The sequence below is a fragment of the Chiloscyllium plagiosum genome, chromosome 14 (assembly GCF_004010195.1).
Source record: "Chiloscyllium plagiosum isolate BGI_BamShark_2017 chromosome 14, ASM401019v2, whole genome shotgun sequence".
Taxonomy (NCBI): domain Eukaryota; kingdom Metazoa; phylum Chordata; class Chondrichthyes; order Orectolobiformes; family Hemiscylliidae; genus Chiloscyllium; species Chiloscyllium plagiosum.
Genome location: NC_057723.1, coordinates 78,302,635 through 78,318,816, shown reverse-complemented (window position 1 = coordinate 78,318,816; position 16,182 = coordinate 78,302,635). Strand labels below are relative to the sequence as shown.

General features: G+C 42.4%; 1 protein-coding gene across 8 annotated transcripts in view; it reads left to right on the top strand.

The window, feature by feature from the left end:
* The window catches only part of b4galt7 (xylosylprotein beta 1,4-galactosyltransferase, polypeptide 7 (galactosyltransferase I)), a 52,506-nt gene extending 40,190 nt beyond the window's left edge, over positions 1–12,316 (top strand). For 4 of the 8 annotated variants that reach the window (XM_043704040.1, XM_043704039.1, XM_043704041.1 and 1 more), the window contains one exon: positions 5,396–5,657. In XM_043704040.1, the coding sequence (XP_043559975.1) occupies positions 5,396–5,644 (249 nt within the window). In that variant the 3' untranslated portion in view covers positions 5,645–5,657. Of the gene's footprint in view, positions 1–775; positions 2,723–4,534; positions 4,639–5,395; positions 5,658–12,262 lie in introns of those variants that run through there. The other 4 variants (XM_043704045.1, XM_043704042.1, XM_043704044.1 and 1 more) reach the window with 4 other exon arrangements.
* The last annotated feature ends 3,866 nt before the right edge of the window (positions 12,317–16,182 follow it).

The window sequence follows — 16,182 nt, the reverse complement described above, 5'->3', positions numbered from 1 at the left end:
CTTTCAGTGGTAAGTTCACATTTATGAAATTGCTATGCTAATTGTCATTACTTCACTCCCATGATTCCCAGCTTAAAATAATTTCCCTTGTTAACAGTTCCCTGATAAGACACTAAATAAGAACAAAAACTCCAAGAACTGCAGATGCTGGAAATCAGAAACAAAAACCGAAATTACTGGAGAAACTCAGCAGGTCTGGCAGCATCTGTGGACAGAAAGCAATGTTAACATTTCAGGTCTGGTGACACTTCCGCAGAACCCTTCTTCAGTTCTCAGGAGGTGTCACGGGTCCTGAAACATTTACTGTTTCTCGACCTAAGGGGCAACTTTTTCACACAGAGGGTGATGCGTGTGTGGAGTGAGCTGCCAGAGGATGTGGTGGAGGTTGGTACAATTGCAACATTTAAAAGGCATCTGGATGGGTATATGAATAGGAAGGGTTTGGAGGGATATGGGCCGGGTGCTGGCAGGTGGGACTAGATTGGGTTGGGATATCTGGTCGGCATGGACGGGTTGGACCAAAGGGTCTGTTTCCGTGCTGTACATCTCTATGACTATGACTCTCCACAGATGTTGCCAGACCTGCTGAGTTTCTCCAGCAATTTCGGTTTTTGTTTCTGATCTCCAGCATCCACAGCTCTTTGGAGTTTTTTTTTGTTGAATAATACCTGATTCTGCCATCTTCTTCAAGGTACAAAGTCGGGCTTGGGAAGATGCTAAATTTACTGTTTTTAAAAATATCTGTGTGTGTGTGTGTCATTTCTTTTATCTTCAGGAACAGTTTAAAATTGACAAAGAAGGTGGTTTAAAAACCCTGAAGTACAGCGTAGTGTCGAGATCTGAGCTGACAATTGAAGGGGTACACTGCCTCATCATTAACATCCTGTTGGAATGTGACCTGAATGAAACTCCATGGTGTGTCATAAACTGATTGGACCAAGCCAGAAACTAACAGGATCTCACTTTGCTGACGTGGTTATGGCGATATCATGAATGGACCTATCACTGTGTGGTCATGGGCCCCTGTTCCTACCAGAGATGCCCTCAACACAGAATCAGGTGCTAAAGTAATGCAGTATTAGAGGGAGGCACAGATGGACTTTCCCTTCTGGCTGAACTGTGCTGATAGTTTCTGTTTCACATTACTGCATTGTAAAGGTCATCGAGGATGGAGTAATATGTTACTCAGGGGAAGTTGCTCACAAATGAACATCCAGTTTAATTTTTTATTTGGAATATTTTTACCATTGAAATTGTTTTATTATTGAAAACAAGATCTGTCAACCATTGGAAGTGGTCCCGTGATGGATTGTACCATTTTACTCTGGTGAAGAACTTGTCATCTATCATTGTTATACCACAGTTTATTCTGTCTGGAGCTGATGAGATACTTGAGTCAAGGGAACCTTTTACCTGAATTCAGTGACGACCAGGAATTGTGTGATTTTTATAAACTTTTGCCTTCACAATAAGCCGTAAAACACCCATGAGTGTGATTTAAAGCCTAATTTTTGATTCAGATTGATGGAACAAATGTTTACAAAGAACTGGATACTAGTGCTCCCTTATTCCATGTTGGCGAGCACGGTTATTAGACACAGACAGGCAGTAGCTTACTACAAGTCCACCAGGGTGGGCACCTGACTTTGTTGAATGCTGTTACACGTTTTGAAATTCGGCCAATATGAATGCTGTAAAGGTGACCATCTGTCCAGCGAGGAAAGTTATATTTCCGAACAGTGTAAAGGGTGGGAAGGATTTTATAATGAAGGAAACGGACACATCAGGTGAATAGGAGGCAATGTGCTTTACACTTTTACAGCTGATTCATTGTGATATCATAAAGAAAACCTTTGTCTACTTAAGGCTACTGTTACAATGACTCCATGGCTGTGATCTGTGGGGCCCCTGCTCATCCTGATTCATTCTCAGCAAACATCATGATAAGGAGCAGAACAGTGATCCTCTTGGATGTCCTGCCACCTGGTGGAATATTTGCAATACTACTACAGTAAAGTATTAAATGGGTGAACTTTCATTGTTGACCTGGTCATTTAGTTGCACACTTCATCATGATTTTTATTCGCCCTGTTCTGAAGCTGTTTTCAGTTTCTGCAGTTGCTTTGGAAATGGCTTTTTAAAAAAAACTTACATCTTTCAAAAATCAAATCTTTCTGGTGATGAAATATGAAATGAAATATAAGCAAGACCTTATGGTTCTTATAATAAGACTTTAAAAAAGGTCTTGGCCTAATTATAATCAGGAGACAGCAAACAGAATTGTACTAGGTTGACAGGAAGAGAGTAACTCGAAGCACAAATATAAATATTGTTTGATCTCTTTGTGTTCTTGAAGCATTTGGATCCATTGAATTAGGAAAAAAAACTCAATGCTTTAAGGTTGCACATTCCTTTTTATGTAGCTCAATGAAGGGTACCTTACCCTCCAGGTTAATGGCTGTTGGAGGGTTACAGTAGTAAGCTAAGGCAATGCTGGCATTTATCAATGAAATGGGTGGATTTATAAGTAAATCTACAACTGCAAAGACCTTTTAGAATATTTCCATTTGTTTTAGTGTCTGATGCTTTGCTATGTAGGCCCATGAGAGTGGGGATGCAATAAGTTCAGTATTGGTGCGTAGCAACTGCCATTCCAGTGCATTTCTTTATCATATTTATTAATTTTGCAGGTAACTCATAGAAATAAATTAATTTTACCAATTGTGTTGTGCTGTCCTTGAAACATACAAAAAATACATGCACTGCTTCATAAGGGAACTGAAATATTCAGCAGGTTTGTAATTTTGTGTGTGTTTTTTTCCCTAAGCTTTTCTATATGTTGCCATGGTTGACCGACAGAATCCTCCCCCTAAGAAACAAAGTTGCATAATAAACCAGAGTGCTTCTGTGGGTATCGTATAATCCCTACAGTGTGGAAACAGGCCATTCAGCCCAACTCTGAAGAGCAGCCCCTTACCCTATCCTGTAACCCTGCATTTCCCATGCCTAATGTCTGTGTGGAGTTTGCACGTTCTCCCTGTGTCTGCGTGAGTTTCCTCCGGGTGCTCTGGTTTCCTCCCACAATCCAAAGATGTGCAGGTCAGGTGAATTGGCCATGCTAAATTGCCCGCAGTGCTAGGTGAAGGGGTACATGTAGGGGAATGGGTCTGGGTGGGTTGCTCTTCAGAGGGTCGGTGTGGACTTGTTGGGCCGAAGGACCTGTTTCCACACTGTAGGGAACCTAATCAAATCTAATAAATCAACCTAACTACATATCCGTGGGCACTATGTGTAATTTAACATGGCCAATAACCTGCACAGCATTTCATTGGATAGGCACATGGACGAGAATGAAATAGTGTAGGTTATATGGGCTTCAGATTGATTCCACAGGTAGTCACAACATTGAGGGCTGAAGGGCCTGTATTGTGCTGTAATGTTCTATTTTCTATTTTTGGACTGTTGGAGGAACACTTGGAGGAAGCCCATGCAGACACTGTACTTGAGAATTTCAAGTGAATTTGAATATGTTTGGGGAGGGTTAAAGTAGGTATTTTGCAACAACATGTAAAGGGTTGCTTTGCAGTAAATCGCTGAACGCACTGCAGTCATTAACTCGTGAGCAAAATGTGTCTGAAGAACATTAATATCTTGCCCACTCAAATTCCCTTCTTGAACATCTCTGTGCTGCTGCACCTTCCCTACCTTCAGAGGTTTCCCTTTTCAACCATTTCCCAATCTGTACCCTCCCAGTCTTGGCAAAGTGAATGAATACTTGATTACCTAGAAACTGCGCAATCACTTCTCCCACCATTCTGTTAATGCCTATCAGCCAGCATTCCATTAAATGTAGGGGTATGGGTGGGTTTCGCTTCGGCGGGTCGGTGTGGACTTGTTGGGCCGAAGGGCCTGTCTCCACACTGTAATGTAATCTAATCTAATCTAATCTAGTCACAACATTGAGGGCTGAAGGGCCTGTATTGCGCTGTAATGTTCTATTTTCTATTTTTGGACTGTTGGAGGAACCTGGAACACTTGGAGGAAGCCCATGCAGACACTGTACTTGAGAATTTCAAGTGAATTTGAACATGTTTGGGGAGGGTTAAAGTAGGTATTTTGCAACAACATGTAAAGGGTTGCTTTGCAGTAAATCGCTGAACGCACTGCAGTCATTACCTCGTGAGCAAAATGTGTCTGAAGAACATTAATATCTTGCCCACTCAAATTCCCTTCTTGAACATCTCTGTGCTGCTGCACCTTCCCTACCTTCAGAGGTTTCCCTTTTCAACCATTTCCCAATCTGTACCCTCCCAGTCTTGGCAAAGTGAATGAATACTTGATTACCTAGAAACTGCGCAATCACTTCTCCCACCATTCTGTTAATGCCTATCAGCCAGCATTCCATCCTGCCAACTGCAGATGGACTCACAAGAAACTCCGCACAATTCCTACAAAACTCTATCCCCTCCTGCCTCTTCAACATGCTACACAGTTGATCAAAACATCTGTTTCCTCCATGGTCTTCCTCATTAAGGCTGTTCCCCTGTTGCCTGTTCCAATGTCGCTCCAGCAGAAAGTGAGGACTGCGGATTCTGGAGAGTCAGAGTCGAACAGTGCAGCGCTGGAAAAGCCCAGCAGGTCAGTGGTTTGGACACTGGTGAAGTCGATGTTGATGCTGTGTGGTTGTAGGGTCCCAAAGTGGAAGATGATGTGTTCTTTTTCCAGTTGGCGGGTGGCTTTGTATGCTGAAGATACCCACGTGTTCTTCATTTTTCTCAATGCCATCTCTGTCTTTTCAAACTGATAGTTTGTTATGGATGGGCCATCATTTCGTATCTCCACACATTACATTAGGTCTTTGTAATCAGTTTTTTCAGCCCTGTTTAAAAGTGTACATTCTTGCTACTGATTTCACCTTCCCTTGTAGTTCTGTTAGGCTCAGGGAGATTGTGTTCAACTTCTGCACACTGTTTCAACCAGAGTAACCTTCTGAAATAAACATTCCCTTCCATCCACCACTAAGGTTACTTGCTGTCCATTTTTCAACGTTGCTAGCTCTGACCTTGCCTCAATATCTGGATTCTGCAACCATTATCACCTCTACTTCTGCAATGTCCTCAAGGATAATTCCCATCCCCTCCAATTTCCAAAATCATCCATAAGTCCTTTGTGTCCTGTAGGAGCTCTTGCTGAGTTATCCCACAGATTTGCATGGGTCATCATTCCCAAACAGATTCAAACATTCATCGCCAGATTCTGTCAATGCCTCACCTTGGCCAAAAATGCTGCCTCTTTTCAACAGTTTGCACCTGAGCAATAAGTCATCTAATAAAACCTTCTTTGGAATCAAATGCACTATTATTGCACAAGCTCACGTCCATTTTTCTTTAAAAAGCTGCAGGTATTTTCTACACTTCTGGAGAAAATAGGACTTAAACCCGTGCAAGCCGATCCAGAGGTAGGGGCACTGCCACTGTCGAACTATCCTGAGTGCATGAATAGCCACACTGACAACAAATTGAAGATAATTGGTCAAACTTGTGAGGTAGCCCATGATGGCTCTGAAGGTACAGTATCCCAGCCTCTGAGTCAGGAGGGCTTATGCCCGAAATGTCGATTCTCCTGTTCCCTGGATGCTGCCTGACCTGCTGTGCTTTTCCAGCAACACATTTCCAGCTCTGATCTCCAGCATCTGCAGACCTCACTTTCTCCTCTGAGTCAGGAGAGTTGGCTTCAAGTCCCACCCACTCCAGAGGTGTGTAATCTCAGAACAGGTTAAATAAGGGAAATCTATAAGGTAGCTGATCCTGATCCAGAGGTAGGGGCACTGCCACTGTTGAACTATCCTGAATGCATGAATAGCCAAACTGACAGCAATCTATCAGTTGCTCCTAGCAAGTGTAAATTTCTGCACAGGGACCTGTACTCTGCCAACAAAGGGAATCGGTTCAAGCAGCTGGTGACACACTGCCTCTACCACTTGGCTAGTATTTCTGAAACTCCAGGTTAACGTTCTGGGGATAAAGGTTTGAATCCGACCATCGCAGCTGACAGTAAAAAAAACTGGAATAAATAGCTGGATGGCAACCATCTCATTGGGAGTATCATATTGCAATCATTGTCAATTCTCATTTAAAAAAAACACATTGGCTCACTTTATCCCTTGGGGATGGAAATCTGCCATCTTTACCTGATCTGACCTACACATGACTCCAGCATGTGGTTTGCTGTTACTGCCTCTGTGCAATCAGGACTTTAATAATTAAACAAATACTGCACATGCTGGAAATCCAAAACAAACACAGACAGCTAGAGAAAAACTCAGCAGGCCTGGCACAGTGTGTAGTGAGAAAAGCAAAGTTAACATTTCGAGCCCAGTATGAGCCATTCAGCTCAGAAGAAGTCATACTGGGCTTAAAACATTATCTCTTCCTCTCTTCTCAGATGCTATGAGGCCTACTGAGATTTTCCAGCATTCTCTGTTGTAACAACGGCCATATCCTGTCAACAGATTTCTTTAAAAATTCTGCATAACCTGCTGCCTATAATTTCTTGGTAGTTTCCTGCATGACACTGCTTCACTCAATCAAGAGTCAACTCTCCAATAAAGTGAATCTGTGTTTCTCCTTGGGTGTGAATTTATTGATGATTTAACATTGTTGTGTCTATCCTGATGAGCGCAAGACCTTTTGGTTTCATGTCACTGTTTTCAGCAACACAGTTTTTGTTTCGCTTGGGTATTCACTTCAGTAAGGATCTGTACTATCATCCAGGACAGTGTTGTAATGGGACATGAGTTAGATTCCCTGGGGTTTGAGCTATATTACAGCAAAACCTCTTCCACTTTCATTGTACGAAAACCTCTTAAAGATGTTGTTTAGGTGTGTTTTCTTCCTTTGCTTTTCTGGAAATGTGCAACACAGATTTCCTTACAACGCTTTGTAGATGGGAGCTGTTGACAGGCCAGATAATATTGGGGGAGTATGTTTACTTGTTGGAAGCTAATATTTCCTTGTTTCTGTGAAAGACAGTTTTGCATCTTGTCAACACATCATTAGGGAAATGACTGGTGGACAGGATGTTTTTTAACAGCAAGGTGTATTGAGATACTGGAGGCAAATCCAATCAGGCAAATTAGCTGACATTAATAATTCCTCAGAATAGGTGTTGGACCGCAACATTGCTGCTTTTATAGAAGATACTGCACTGTGTATTTCACAATGATAACAGGGACATGTATCAGAATACATACAACTGTCATTTGACCAAAACGTTGAAGTGCTACCTGACTTTGATCCCAGTTTCGTTCTCTCTTAGAAAGATCTCTTTTCTCACCTCCCTGTGAAGCTTAAACTTCCAATGATTTGATTTTTATTCCGCTCTACTGTTAGCTACCTTAATATCTCCAAAACACTTTAGCCTATGTCCTCATCCACACTCAATATCTGCTTCACTCTCCTTGTCAAGTTCCACGAGATCCCCAGATAACGGAAGGTAAGTCCTACCCTTCAATGGCAGAGACATTTTGGCCTCAACTAATGAGTAACTGTTTGTTTACACATTCCATTGTTCAACACAAACCTATTCCTTGTTCTGTACAACAACTGACCCACTGTCAATGTCACTCCTTCAGTTAATAGCTTCGAGCAGCTCTGCCTTTTCACTTCTTTCCCTGCCTTCAATAGCCCCCTAACACCCGCCACCACTTCTGCCCAGTGTCAGCTGTTTCTCTACTGCTTTGTAAAGTAACTTGGAGGTGCCGGTGTTGGACTGGGGTGTCCAAAGTTAAGACTCACACAACACCAGGTTATAGCCCAACAGGTTTATTTGGAAGCACTAGCTTTCGGAGCGCTGCTCCTTCATCAGGTGATTGTGGAGTATAAGATCATAGAATACAGAATTTATAGCAAAAGTTTACAGTGTGATGTAACTGAAATTAGATATTGAAAAAGACCTGGATTATTTGCTAAATCTCTCATCTTTTAGAATGGGCCTGTTGGTTTACATGAATCCATGTAAGACTCTGTTAACTCATTTTTTAGATTAGAATCAGTCTAAACATTATGGCATAACACCTTCAACACATTATCTGGGCTGACTCCAATTGTTACAGTTAACCTGCGAATGTAACTTTGAAAAAACGGTTTTGTGATTTACATATGAAAGAAGTGAAACTAACATCTTTAACAGATGAGAGACTTAACAATCAAGGTATTTTTCAATGTATAATTTCAGTTACATCACACTGTAAACTTTTGCTATAAATTCTGTGTCTTATAATTGTGCCCTCCACAACCACCTGATGAAGGAACAGCGTTCCGAAGGCTAGTGTGCTTCCAATTAAACCTGTTGGATTATAACCTGGTGTTGTGTGATTTTTAACTTCATACACCCCAGTCTAACACCAGCACCTCCAAATCATTTTATTCTCAGTTCTTTCATATGTAAATTCCAGAACTTTCTTAAAGTTACATTCTCAAGTGAATTTTAACATTAGGTGCCATGTTGACCCAGATAATGCAGTTAAGGTGTCAGGTGCCCTGTCTGTGCTCCAATGTTTAGACTGATTTTAATCTAAAAAAAGGATTTACAGAATCATACATGGATTCATGCAATTTTTGAGCTTCGAGGGCAGCGTGCGGTGTGGCTGAGAGTCCGGGCATGCATAAAGGATCTCACAGGCAGAGCCCTTCTCACTATCAGCCAAGCCATGTCTTGGTGCTTGTTGGAAAGTTCTGGCGATGAGGCATTCTGCCAAATGGCTTTGACAGTCTGCTCAGGGAACCACTCGATAGGATCCGCCCTCTCCTTTTCCCGAAGGGTCTCAAGGACACTACGTGCTGACCACTTCCTAATGGACTTGTGGTCAAAGGTGTTTTTCTTCATAAATTTCTCCACGAAGGACAGGTGATACGGAACGGTCCAACTACTCGGAGCGTTCCGCAGCAGCGAGGCCAGGCCCATCCTTCGCAACATCGGGGACAGGTAGAACCTCAGTACGTAGTGACACACTGCTGTTTAGTATACGCAGACTAGGAGCAGGAGTGGACCATGTGGCCCATATTTTACCATTCTGTATGATCATGGCCCGTCTTGGGTTCAACTCCACCTCTCACTGGCTCTCCAGTTCCCTTGATTCATTAACAGGCCCAAACACCTATCGAAACCAGCCCCCCAAATGTATTCACCAATGGAACATCCACAACACTTCGGCGTAAAGAATTACAAAGATTTCTAAGATTTTCTCCTGATCTGTTTTAAATTATTGGTTCCCTATTTCTGAGATTGTGCCCCCTTGTTTAGACACCCTGGCCTTCAGAAACAAGTTCTCAGCCTCTAACCTATAAAGACCATTAAGAATCTTATCTGTCTCATTGAGATCATCCTTCATTCTCTCAAACTCCAGAGAATAAATTTACTGAATTTACTCACTCGTTCATTATAGAATAATCCTGTCATCCGAGGGACCAGTGTAGTGAACCTTTGCTGTACTGCCTATCCTTCCTTAGATACGGAGAGCAAACTGCTCAGATTTCCAGCTGTGGTCTCACTTGAACAATTATTAAAAGACAAATTATTTTCTGTACTCCAAATGCCTACTAATAAAAGCCATCAGATGTGATACTGCCTTAACTGCTGGCTGTACCTGGCTGCTAACCTTATGACTTTCTTCTCCATGCACACATTTGGACTCTTTGTGCTCCTTGAACATAAATATTTTCAAGTTTCACATCATTTAGGCCTTTGTATTAACTTCAATAAGAGTGTACAAACTAGCAGTCTCTAATCTAGATTCTGATGTCCAGCATCTGCAGTCCTCACTTTTGCCTAGTTGATTTTAACCTTGCTGTGAATTCTCTTGCAAGGATGCTACCTTGAAGAAGTTCTCCTCCTCTCTCCACAATAATCTCAGTGAGTCTCTCTCTCACTGCAACCCCCAGGTCATCTCCTCTATCCTGAAGCTCTTCAACCATGTACTGAAACAGACTCGACTCTTGGCTACCTTCCCCCACCCTCCCCTCTGACCTATCACCTCCATCTCCACCCCCATTCACCTATTGTACTCTTTGCTACCTTCCCCCCATTTATCTCTCCACCCTGGAGGCTCCTGCTGCTATTCCTGATGAAAGGCTTTTACCTGAAACGTTGATTCTCCTGCTCCTCGGATGCTGCCTGACCTGCTGTGCTTTTCCAGCACCACTCTAATCTAGACTCTAGTTTCCAGCATCTGCGGTCCTCACTTTTGCCTGTACAAACTAGCAGACATTGGCAAAACATTTGCAGTCAATTTTGCATCGTTAATACAAAAGCACGTTTATAAAAGCAAAATTTCCAGGTTTTTTTTTAATCAAAGGCTTTGAAAGAATCTGGATAAAGCTGTCTGTGTTTAAAAACAGGTCCAGAAAGAACAGCACAAATTTTTAAAGGGTCTGACTATAATTACTCAAATATTGCGTCTGGAATTCTCACTGGGAACTGTTTTCTCCTGAGGTGAAAGGCTGGCATATGTCTGATGAGCTCAAAATGATTCATCCAATAAACATTATTCCCCTAAAATCAGTCTATTGTAGTTTCAAACTCCAACACTGGAGAAAACATCTTCCAAAATAATAATCTTGTTCCATGAAAATTTTTCTTTAAGTTTCAAGTTTCATAACAACATTCTAATTGTTCCTCGTTTGAGCTCCTCCAGTTCTGTGCTGGCATTTCCACTGAATTCAGAAAGTGTAGAATCTCTGGATGCCATAAATAATTGCCCTCACTATCTGGCCGCACTTCACCGATTCTATCATCTCATCCACGAGGGGCAACTTTTGTTTTACACAGAGAGTGGTTCGTGTGCGGAATGAACTATCAGAGGAAATGGTGGATGTTGGTACAATTACAACATTTAAAAGACATTTGGATAGGTTCATGAATAGGAAAGATTTGGAGGGATATGGGCCAAACGCAGGCAGGTGGGGCCAGTTTAGTTTGGGAACATGGTCAGCGTGGACTAGTTGGACCACAGGGTCTGATTCCATGCTGTGTGACTGTACCCATCTCCTATGTCACGCCAACCCATTCCATTCCTCATAGAAACCACCTCTCCAGGAAACTTTGTCAGGTACACCTTACTTTGTGATGTTTCTGTTCTCCACCAACTTCCTCACCCAGCCCCTGCCACTGACTGGTGGTCTCCAATCCCCCACGCATCCCTTGTGCTTCCACAGCACCACTCACTAATAAACCTAGCAACAGGTGAACCATTTACAGTGACTAACCAAAACAACAGGTCAGACAAAAAGTTACAACTGTGATTACAGACGTTCAATGCATTTATTTAAAATTCTTTTGCATCCTATCTAGTTGGAAGCATTTACCCGTTTGAATTCAATAGCTGAACATCTCTGCTGACAAAGGAGTTTCATTTTAGTCAAGCAAAGGTAATTTCTAAATTTTATTTGTCAACAATCTTATTTATAAAACTGTCCTGAGTGAGGTAGTATTTCACGATATATTCCTGCACAATCCTTCCGGACAGGCAAATCTCCAAGAAACCCTGGGGAAATCTTTCAGCGATGCAGTAGAAGTTGCAAGGTAATGTGAGGATGTTATTTCACCTTACTGCTGGTACACAGATCACACTTAACATTGTCAGTGACCCAAGGTTCTCTGCCTATTGCTTTGTCGAGATGGTTTAAGCATTTCAGGGCAGTGGCTCTTGATTCCTGATGTTTTCTCCCTCTCACTTTCTGCAAGGACTGACCTTTTGAAAATTTGGACATGTTTGTGGCTGAATTTCTAATTCATGGCAATCATTAGATGGTAGGAATACATTGACTAATATTTTCTCTTCTGCCTTTTAAGAAAAATATTAACATGTGTGAAATTAACGTGGAAGAAAAGACCAGGAAAATAAATATATCACAAGCATATGAATTAACTGCATAGTTTGAAGATTTAAACAGATTACTGCATAAAATTAAACCTTGTTTCTGGAATGCAGATAAAAATGGGCGACGGATATTAAATATGTGTTTAGTATTGTCTGGAATGTGACATTGGCATCCAAGTCATGTTAGTCTGCAGTGCATGTGATTCATATTTCTGTACAGTGGATAGGCTCCCAGTGAATATATCATTTAAACAGTTCAAGCAATTTTCTTTTGTGTTTTCCTGGCTCACAGTGATAAATTGTACAGACACATGCTACAATAATACATTCTGATGGATACCTTCCAACATGCCATTCTTTTATGATCATTGTTATATTTTCTAGATTTCTTTATGGATTGCTAATTTTAGCCTACATATTTGACAAGCAGACACATGTAAGTTAACCTTCAGGCTTTTTTACTGTTAATAATTCATTAATTCTTTCAGTATATTATTAAACTTCCACTTGCTCAGCATGACTTGTGAGATTTTGTTTATCATCTTCCTAAGTGTACTAATAGTGTGTAATAAATAACATCTAACTGCAATAAATCACATTTATAGAGCACATTAAATGTAGGCAAATGTGCAGGGCCTTCAGCCCACCATGTCAGCGCTGACCATGATGCCATTCTACTCCCATCTACCTGCACCTGGTCCATATCCCTCTATTCCCTGCTTGCTCATGTGTCTGTCTAAATGCATGTTGAACATTGTCATCATATCCGTAACTATTACCTCCTCGAGCAGCACATTCTGGGCACCTACCACTGTCTGTGTAAAAAACCTGCCTCTCACATCTCCCTTAAACGTACCCCCTCACCTTAAAGCTTTGCTCCTTAGTATTTGATATTTTCACCGATCTTGACATTTGACTATCCATCCTATCCATGCCTCCCATCATTTTATATACTTCTCTCAAGCCTTCATCAGCCTCCAACACCCAAAACAATCCAAGTTTGTCCAACCTCTCATTATAGCTAATTCACGCCAATCCAGGCAACATCCTGCTAAAGCTCTTTTGCATTCTCTCCAAAGCGTCCACATCCTTCCTATAGTGTGGTGACCAGAACAGCACACAGTACTCTAAATGTGGCCTAAAGTTTTGTATAGCTGCAACATGACTTGCCAACTTTTATACTCAATGTTCCAACTAATGAAGACAAGGATATCATACACCGTCTTTATCATCTTATTCACTTTCAGGGAGCTATGGACTTACACTCCAAGATCCCTCTCTATATCAACGCTCCAAAGGGTCCTGCTATTTAATGTATACTTCCTTCTTGCATTTGATCTCCCAAAATGTTTCACCTCACACTTTTCCAAATTGAATTCGACTTGCCATTTCTCTGCCCAGCATCCTAACTGATTTATATCCTGCTGTATCTTTTGACAATCTTCTTCACTATCCACAACTCCATCAATCTCTATATGGTCTATAAACCTACTAATCAGACCACCTACCTTTTCAACCAAATCATTTATAAATAAGAGGTTCCAACACTGATCTTTGCAGAACACTACTGGTCACAGACGTCCAGTGAATAAAATACCCCTCCACAACTATACTCTGTCTTTTAAGACCAAGCCAATTTTGATTCCACCTTGCCAGATCACTGTGGATCCTGTGTGACTTAATCTTCTCGACCAGCCTACCATGAGGGACCTCGTCAATGCTTTAGGAAAGTCCATGTAGACAACATTCACTACTCTACACTCATCAATCATCTTTGTCACTTCCACAAAAAACTCAATCAAGTTTGTCAGACAAGACCTTGACCTCCCCTGCACAAACATCTTCAGTCTTCTGGGACCTTGCTTCCAGCTAAAGAGAATACAAAGATCTCTGTCATAGTCCCAGCGATCGCCTCTCTCGCCTCCCTCACTATCCTGCGATAGATCCCATCAGGCCCTGGGGACCTAACTAGCTTAACATTTTTCAAGACCCCCAACACCACCTCCTTCTTAATACTGATATGTCCCATGTACTAATCCAGGCTCCAAGCACATCTGTTTTACCTGTTACACTCCTTGCATTAAAATAAATACATTTCAGACTGCCAGTCCTACCTTGTTCATTAACCTAGTCCTACCCGTTCTCTTACCTTCTCCTCAAACACTCCATATGCTGATCTGCCACTCTAGTTCTCAAATCCCTGCCACGCTAGTTTAAATTCTCCCAAGTTAAAGTGTAGCTCATCCTTCTTGTATAGGTCCCCCCTGCCCTGGAAGAGATCCCAATGATCCAGATATCTGATTTTCCCTCTTACAACTGTGCTTTAGCCACACATTCAACAGTAATACCTTCCTATTCCTAGCCTCACTAGCAGGTGGCACAGGGAGTAGTCCTGAGATTATAACCCTACAGCTCCTACTTTTCAACTTCCTACCGAACTCCCTTTGCAGGACCTCGTCTCTCTCTTCCTGCCCGTGTCGTTGATACCAATATTGATCACAACCTCGCACTGCTCCCCCTCCCCCTTCAGAACATCCTGTGCCCATTCAGAGACATCCTTGACCTTGGCACTAGGGAGACAACACACCATCCTGAGGTGTCGTGCCTGGCTACAGAAACATCTGTCTGTGCCCCTGACTATAGAGTCCCCTCTCACTACTGCTCCCCTCCCCTCCCCTTCACCCCTCCTTGCGGTACAGCAGAGGCAGAGATGCTGCCATTGACCTGACTGCTGATGCTGCTTTTCCCTAGAGACCATTCCCCACTAATGGTATCCAAAATAGTATCCCTGGGTGAGGGGGGAATGCTCACAGAGGGGACTCCTGCTCTGCCTGCCTGCCTCTCCTGGTGGTCACCCATCTATCTGGCTGAACCTTTGGTGTGACCACATCCCTGAAACCCCTATCCAGAAAACTTCCTGCCTCCTGTGTGCTCCTCAGTGAGCCCACCTGCTACTCCAACCGATTCCTGATGTCTGAGAGGAGCTGCAGGTGAACAGAGTTGATGCAGACATCATTGTCAGGGACATTTGACTTCTACCTGATCTTCCACATAACACAGGAAGACAGAAGTTCACCACTAAATCAAAGAAAGAGATTGGGATGGTACAAGTTGTTAATGTTATTGGAATAGTAATTCACAATCTCTATCTCTTTGATGGACAGGGACAGCAGACACATTGGAACCCCTGAAAGTTCCTCTCTGAGCCACACACCATCCCAACTTGGAATTCACTGTCCCTGGGTGAAATTCCAGAACGTACTGTAACAGCCCTGAATCTGTATCTTTCCCATGTGGAACACTATGGTTAAAGAAGGCAGCTCATCACCATCTTCTCATAGGCAATTAGGCATGTGCAATAAATGCTGGCTGGCCTTTCCAGTGATACTCACATCCCAATAGTGAAGGAGGAATGTTCAAGACTGACTAAAACCATGTTCCAAGAGGGTGGGCTTAAGGAAAGTAAAAGCAGGAGAAAAAGAGACCAAGAATTTTGGTAGGCAATCCAGAGTTAGAGTTTAGGATAATGCCATGGCACACAGATTGGTTCAGGGAGAACTGTAGAGCTCTAGGAGGATTATAGGTCTCGAGGAGGTTACAGAGAAAAGGGAGGGAGAGTCCACGGAGGGATCTGGATAAGAATTTCAAATTCAAAGCATTCTTGGATGTGAGGCCAGTCTAGCTCAGTGTGATAGTCATGGTGGTTGTATGATGTGGTAGAAGTTACGATGTGAGCAGGGCTCTTGGCTGCATGGAGGTTTATGGAAAGTGAGTGATGTGAGGTCACTGGCAGCAGATTGAGGAGCCTGGGGGTAAGTCATGAATGAGGGTTTCCACAGCATTTTGAGCAAGAGGAATGTTAGAATGGAGGTGGAAGTGAGTGAGGTGTGTGGGATCACATAGGACACTGAGGTTACAGGCAGTTTCGTGTAGCCTGAGCTAGTGCCTCAGAGAGGATGGAGCCAGTGGCTCAGGAAGAAGGTTTGTGGCAGGGGCTATGATTTTCCAAACAGTTAACTGAAGGAAACTGTAATTTGTTCAGAATTTGATGGTGGACAAGCCTTTTCAAAATACAGAGGTAGGGAATAGCTGAGAAATGTGATGGTGAGGCGTCATCAGCCTACACTAACTCATAGATGTTTAGAGCACAGTCAGAGGTCGTTTGGCCCATCATGCATGTATCGGTCTGACAACACTAATTCTGCTTTCCAGTTTGGCCTGTAGCCTGGAGGCTACAAGTGAATGTCAAAATATTATTTAAATGACTCAACCAACTTTTCCAACAGTGAGTTCCAGACTGTCAC